General features: G+C 38.8%; 1 protein-coding gene across 1 annotated transcript; it reads left to right on the forward strand.

Annotated features, from left to right (window-relative positions):
* The first annotated feature begins 4,088 nt into the window (after window positions 1–4,088).
* Window positions 4,089–7,458, forward strand: LOC141765148 (ladderlectin-like). Its single transcript, XM_074631141.1, has 9 exons — window positions 4,089–4,148; window positions 4,247–4,340; window positions 4,442–4,489; window positions 4,797–4,868; window positions 5,293–5,325; window positions 5,745–5,836; window positions 6,150–6,275; window positions 6,425–6,524; window positions 7,169–7,458. The coding sequence occupies exons 2-9, from the start codon at window positions 4,259–4,261 to the stop codon at window positions 7,237–7,239; spliced, it is 624 nt and encodes a 207-aa protein (XP_074487242.1). The 5' UTR covers window positions 4,089–4,148; window positions 4,247–4,258; the 3' UTR covers window positions 7,240–7,458.
* Window positions 7,459–7,935: the final 477 nt, after the last annotated feature.

Below are 7,935 nucleotides of genomic sequence, written 5' to 3' on the forward strand. Positions count from 1 at the left end.
TTAGGCATTGATCTTGATTAGTTACGGTTAAGCATTGATCTCAAATAGTTAAGGTTAGGCATTGACCTCGAATAGTTAGGGTTAGGCATTGACCTTGAATAGTTAGGGTTAGGCATTGATCTTGAATAGTTAAGGTTATGCATTGATCTCAAATAGTTAAGGTTAGGCATTGACCTTGAATAATTAAGGTTAGGCATTGATCTTGAATAGTTAAGGTTAGGCATTGATCTTGAATAGTTAAGGTTAGGCATTGATCTCGAATAGTTAAGGTTAGGCATTGACCTCGAATAGTTAAGGGTAGGCATTGACCTTGAATGGTTGAGGTTAGGATAAGTCGTCGGGCAGCGAGTCGTGAGAGTTTTTGCAAGTTTTTGCAGATCTCACAATTTGCACGTTCCCTTCTAGACTTGACCGTCCTAATGCCCAAATTGGTAATAATCTACCTCGAAAATTCCCAGAATGCACTGTAAAAAAACAACATGCCAAGAATAAAAAGGGATTTTCTTAAAGAAATCCTCTTGTTTGATGTCTTGCCTGGAGTCGGATGAGAAAACAGATATATTGTAGTTAATGATATCATAGTACAAAGTTGCAGTAGGTCAAGGACATTTTTATCTCATTTTAGAAAAAGGAAACCCCCGGGATTAGAATGCACTAGAAGAGAGACACACAACACACATATTTTACAGCCATAAAACACATAGAGCAATGATTGATTCAATGAAATGATGATTGAAGATCGTTTTAGAGTCCAGTATGCAGCCTATCAGTCATCATGGCTATAAAATGAACATGTTTTACTGGAAGCCTGTTCTTTAGTATAATAAATCCTTTACTTTGTCTTTTCTTCCAAACTAATAATCTGTTATCTCCTCTTCCTCCAGTAAGAGAGGTCGGCACTCTGCCGTGCTTTTCCCAACACTCCACACCCTTTAAATCCCTATCATAAATCTGAATCTGAACCAGGAAACAACATCATATTGCATGTTTTACTTTTATCACACCATATCTATCTGATAACTGCAGTTAATCATTAGTTTATTATTGAAACAAATGTTAAGAATTTAACTTTATGAAATACGTTCCTCTTTTACCCCTTTGTTTCCAAAACCGCTGCACCAAACTTCCTTAGAAAACCTTTGCGATTTTAAGGATGAAACATCCGCCCCGAGCTGAGCACAATCTTCTCTGAGAAAACACGAATTACAAACTGGTTAAAGACACATTTCAAGCTCACAGAGAGTGAGCGCTTGAAGATTTGGGGGCAAGTATACATTTAATTCTGTCTTGCTTACTGGCAAACATACCCAGAGAAAAATGAAACACGAGACTCCTACCAAACATTATAGTTCTGTTAAATTCAGCCCAACAGCTCATATAGAAAAGCCTAAACATTTACATTAGATCTGCAGCATTTTTGCCTCATTTACATGGACAGCAATGGGCCAAATGTAGAACATTAAAACAAAAAAAGGGCAGATTATTATGATGTTATTTTGGTTTCGGGTAAAAGGTAAAACACATGATCAAATCAAAACGGTCTACAAGTTAGCACTGAGGGGCTCTCCATTCAGAGGCATTCACACTGACATCATCACTGACATCTGTTTTGTGATACAATTTGCTCTCTACATACGACTGCATCCCCTCAAACACAATCATTACATTTACAGATGACACAACAGTGGTGGGACTGAACTCAAATAGAGATGAGAGGTGAAGTCTGCAAACTGGCAGGATGATGCACGGAAAACAATCCATCACTGAACATCAAAAAAAAACAAAGAACTCATCCTAGAATTAAGGAGACACCGCGAGGACCCCTCTCCTCTAAACATCACAGGATTAGAAGTGGAGAGGGTTTCCAGCTTTAAGTTTCTAGGAACACACATCACAGATGACCTCAGATAGACGATCAACCCCACTGCTCTGGTAACAAAAAAAGGCTCAACAGCACCTTTATTCATTTTAGGACACTTAGGAAAAGCAACCTGTGAGCTGCACATACTCTACCACTGCTCCACAGAGTGTATTGACACTATATTACAAGATGGTATGCCAACTGTTCAGCAGCAGACAGAAGAGCTCTCCAGAGAGTCATAAACACAGCTCAGAAAATAGTTGGACTTCCCTGTCCTTACTGGAAGACATGTTCAGATCACGCCATCACTGCAGAGCCAGCAGCAGCTGATTAGAGCTGCTGGTCAGAGTTGGGCGGGGCTCCGTTTAGAAAAAGGTGATGGATTAGAGAGTTTGTGTCGTCTAGAGAATGGTAAAGTGGGTACACTTCAACCAAAATACGGGAATAAAACCATGACAGCAAGCTAGGAATCCAGTTAGCTCTATTACAGCTACCGTCAAACTCTTGAGAAACAAAACAATAAAACATTGTGTTATTTCCTTTTCAGTAGGCGTCTTGCTTCCTTGATTGAAGCGGTGATCAAAGTATGTTGATTCACTAGAGACTTACAAGAACGATAAACAGACTTAAGACTTCCTTTATTCCACTATGATTCTTCAGATGTGACAGAGGCCATTCCTCCTGCATAATGACTACTATAACTTAGTAGTTTACAAAGTAAATTTTTTTTTCTGCTCATACTTCTGTACTTTTATTTAACGGTGCAATGTGTAATGTCTGGTAGGGCTGCACAATTAATCGAATTTTAATCGCGATCTTGATTTTGGTTTCTCACAATTAAATGAACATGATCGCATGCGATATTGATGTTTAAAATGTGTGCCACGCGTAAATCAAGTGCTCTGAAATCAGCAGTCTCATATCGGATTTTCTGCCAGTCACAAGAGCAGCCGCCACATGATGGTTTTACGTCGGCACATAGCGGCACAGACAGTAACGTCACACAAACATCTGGAACAACTAACTTAATCAGACACGTTATGTTGTAATTCATTCCCATGATGCCGCTCAGAGTGATCACAATGATCACAGTGACCGACACTTCTGCTGACAGCACGGAGCTGAAGTGCTGGTGGTGCGTTCAAGCTCTAATCACTAAAAATGAGTATTGGGCGATGGTAACTTCTAACGCTATCATGATGCGTTCAAATGTGATCTTGTAAAATGTAGTTTTTGGCGAGAAATTTGAATAAATCCAGTTGTTTGAAGGAGATGTTTTCACTGCAATATAAAATATGTCCTCTTCAACTTCCTAACACTAGCTCTAAGAAGCTTATAATATATAATTAAAACTGCTAATGCCAAGATTTTTTTTAAATCAAAGCAAATATTTAAATAAAAATGTATTTCCTAATTGTGTGTTTTTATGCAAATAACCACACTAGATGACAATTACAAAGTAAAAGGATAATATTTAGAATTTTTGACAGTTGGAATGTAGCACAACATGGAAGTGAAAGCAGCGCTCTGTTTATTTAAATGTGAAATTGCGATAAAAATATGTTGTCTCTAAAATCTATGAATGATTGTGATAAATAATCGTGATTTCAATATTGATCAAAATAATCGTGATTATCAAACAGGGGTCAGCATTTCACCTCTACTACTGGCTCCATACAATCTAAATTCACAGTCATAGGTTATTAAAATAAAGCCGACTACTTACTAACAGCAGGGTAAGAATACAAAAACAATACATAGACCTCTTCGACATAATGTCAACACTTAATCTCTTCACATTCTGTTGATAATGTTGGTTAATTTTTTGAATGTATTAAACTAAAATGATGTCCATATCTTACACATTGAACCTTAAATGTTGAATAGCGCATCACAACTGTTCATATGTCCTTTAATAGTGCAGAACCCACAGCTGACGCACAGACCTCACTGAATATCCAGTCAAGTTCCAGTTCCTTTAAACCATTAACCTGATCTGAGATCACAACAACAGAGAGAGTTTGTGCTGCAACTGTTTACATGCTGTCAGGAAAAAGATCAGAGTTCAGGTTCATATCTTTATGTGCAATCATCTTCCTGCAAATATCGGCACGTTCTGCAATCCACCCCCCCCCCCCCCCCACCCCCCCCCCCCCCCCCCCCCCCCCCCCCCATGAACGTGACTCGTGGTTCAAGTGTGAATATAAAGAGCAGGGAGACCTCCTCATCATCATTGCATCCAACTGAGCTGATACCTGAACAACATCACCTTACATTTACCTGACAAGTAAGTTAGACACCTGCTGTATTTCTTTTCATTCAGTGGAGCTCATGGTTCTGCTCTCCCTCTCTATATTTTTAACAGCAGATTTTTCTTCTCCACAGTTGATCATCACCATGAAGACGGTCCTGGTCCTCTCCATTCTCCTCTGTGCTGCATTTGCAGCTCCGGCTGAAGACAAAGAGAAGCATGCTCCAGGTCAGTATTGAAGGTCTTTGCTTTAATACACACACACACACACAGACAGACAGTCAGACCTACATCTATCTAACACCAACATTAATGTGATTCATCCACAGAAGCAGCAGCAGCAGAGGCCCTGAAGGAACAGTCGGTTGCTGCACCTGGTTAGTGTCCTCTTTAAATCTCATGCAGCTTTTTTTCTGTTTGGTTTAATGATTTATTTAGCCTGCGATGTGACAGCTAGTTGAGAAAAATTAACTAAACAAATGATCAAAATAGCTCAACTAAGTCAACTAATATCCAAAGCCAGGATAAACAAGTTCCACCAGTATGCTCCGATTTCAAGTTTTGAGTTTTTCTGACTTGTCAATCTGTTTGTTGTTGAAAGGGAAGAATAATTCAAGATAGATATACTGTAATGTCAAATACTCTCAACTAAAACGAGGTCTGATGAAGCTGTTGATGTTTCAGAGATGGAGGACAAGATGATGAAGAAAGAAGAAGCGTCTGTCCCAGAAGATTCTGTCCCTGTTCCCAGAAACGGTAATCAGGAAGGACACACACACACACACACACACACACACACACACACACACGCCACCCTATAGGCTGCGGCTGCTCATAGTCAACTTAGCCATGAAATACATATTTCAGTTATCACAGTTATACTTTATCAAGTACTCCCGACCTGTCCCACATATTGTTGTACTATAGAAAAAAGTTCAATTAGATTAAAGACATTTAAACAACAATATGCACACAATACATGTACAATATTTTTTATTTATTTTTATACTACTTCTCTCTCTCTCTCTCTCTCTCTCTCTCTCTCTCTCTCTCTCTCTCTCTCTATGCAGTATATACATATATATATATATATATATATATATATATATATATATATATATTGTATATTTTACACAATAGTACTAATCATTGTGTTGACTGTTTCTCTGTGTTTGTGCAGCACTTCAGTCTGAGGAGGCAGCAGCACCTGAATGTAAGACCCACTTCACTGTTTTAATCTTTCCTTTATGCTCCTTCATGACTGAGGTCGTCATGGCAACAACAATGACACCATTGAAAGAGAAAATACAAATAAAAGTCAAACACCTCTCTCCAAATATCACAAATGTCATGTAGAACGTCAAATGTCTTAAGTATTTAAGCATGACGTGCTTTAAAGGACCAGAGCAGTATTTTTGCATGTGTTATTATATTAACTACTTACAACATGTCTATTATACTCCACTACTAACTATTCTCCAAAATACATCAGATACATACAGACAGATGTTGGTGTCATTAGAACAGCAGTTTCTTCCTTAGGAGGCTGTAAAAAGTGAGTTTAGAAAGGACCTCTTATCGTTGTATTTCAGTCAGTCAAACTGCTCTGTTCTCTCTTCTGTCTGTCTGCAGCTCGTTATAACTTCTGTCCAGAAGGCTGGTTCAGCCTCGGCTCTCGCTGCTTCCTCTTCGTCAATGCTCCCATGAACTGGTACAGTGCCGAGGTACTGCTGCTGTAATATAATAATATATAATATAATAACTTCTATATTGGTATTGTGAGCAGCTTAATAACTCGTATAGCTTTTCCTGTCATCTGATAGACTTTGTTATAGACTACTTTAGAAGTTAACCATCAAACGATGAATGTTCCACTGGATGGTGACGGTAGGTCAGTCAGTCTGTCACCATCAGTCCATGAAAAGATGAGCTGCTCACATCGAAGCTAAAGACAATTCCATTTGGAAAAGAAAATTAAGAAAAACTATTTAGTTGTATAGCCCCAAAAGATCCCGATGTGCTTCCTCTGTCTGACAGGAGTACTGCAATGGCCTGGGTGCCCACCTGGCTTCTGCGACCAACGGCAGAGAGTACAGCTTCCTCCAGCAGATCACACGGACAACCGGTCAGACCACCGTGTGGCTCGGAGGCTTCTATCTGCAGGTCTGATTTAGGAAGAAAATACCACTATGTCCAGATCAAGATCAGGACCTGGTCTAAAATGGGGTCTAGAATTACACAAGATGAATACAAGAGCAAATGAAGAGACTATAAGACAACACTTCCTTACACTCATGCTCTCTTTCTCTTAGGGCCGGTGGATGTGGATCGACCGTGAGGGTTTCTATTACACCAACTGGTACGCCCAAGAAGCCGCCAACGGCTGCCCCTGCGTCTACTTACGCACCAGCAGTAAGTCCACCTGTTTGCCTTGGCACACTAGTTACATGAGTTAAACTTCTCACTACTTTTACCTGTTTTCAATTATTGTTTTCTCACCCGTGAAGCAAACGTAGCCTTAGCTAATGTGTTAGTTCAGATCAAGTTTACAACGTGGCTATCTGTGAAGGTGCTGCCTGGCTTCTTTTTTTTTTTTGCTGAAGAGGGCAACATCAGACACATTTATCATTTTTGGAATATTTTTTCCATCCCAGTTATAATCAGTTTAAGTTAAGTTAAGTTTCACTCACACTTAACCATGAGTGCCACAAGCTCTCCATCTCTTTTCAGTCCAAATAAGATTTACATATATAAATACAGTTGTAAGAGGTGTGAATGTTCTACCTGGATTTCTGTCTTGGTCTCAGAGAGTGGATATCTGTATTTATATGTCTTGATAGGGAACAATGCCCAGATCAGAGTTAAAGTGACATTAGAGTATACAAGTCTTCCATCTTTCACCCTTTTTGGTCTGAGTGCTAATTTATTACATTTTCTGTGGAAAAAGGCAATTCAGTGATATTACAGTGAACATTATGGTGTATAATTTGTTAGATTAAAAATGGATTTATTGTTAATGTTGTTATTTTTTCTCTTTTTTTTAAATCAAATTTCAGATGGTTGGGGCAACTACCCGTGTACCTCTTCTTTCCGCTTCATCTGCTCCAAGAACCCTTTCAGCTGTTAATATACGGACTAAACATCTGGGGCCTTGGGACGGATCGGCCGGTGTTATTTTTTCCGTTTAAAGCCAAATACTGAACTTTGTTGTGTGTATTACTGAATTATAGATTTCCATCGTGTATTCTTCAAAACGTTCAATGATGAAGTGTTAAATAACTTTTGTGTTAAAGAGTTTGTGATTGTGGCGGTAGACTTGTTTTACATAATAAAGACTTGTAAGAACAGGACAATGTGTGATCTTCCTTTAAGAGCTTTGTTGAAAAGTGGTTGTTGAAGTCCAGCTGTAGTCTGAAGACGGACAGTCATTCATCAGGTTTGTATCAAAGCCGTTCAAATAATATCACACGTCTCAAAACTAATGCTTTAATCCCTGGTCGTGGTGTTATAAGAGGTATGATAAATCAAAGGAAACACAGACAAAGAGGACTCTGGGTTTTATTTCAAGACCAGGTCAAGACCACAACTGTGGTGTTATATCACTAAACTGCCTCCACATTGTTCAATTTATTTGTTAAGATCATTACTGTGATTTTCTCATAGAAAACAAAGGAAAATCCCACATACGTAAATATGGCAATCAAAGAAGTGAATCAAGGAATCTTCTGTTATTTTCTGTTGGTGTTTGTACTTGAATGTGGATCTTTCAGATCAATTAGACGAGTGCCTCTGGTTTGCATGTTCCACATTTTATCACAAGTAC

Source organism: Sebastes fasciatus, chromosome 3 (assembly GCF_043250625.1).
Source record: "Sebastes fasciatus isolate fSebFas1 chromosome 3, fSebFas1.pri, whole genome shotgun sequence".
NCBI classification, from domain to species: Eukaryota; Metazoa; Chordata; class Actinopteri; order Perciformes; family Sebastidae; genus Sebastes; species Sebastes fasciatus.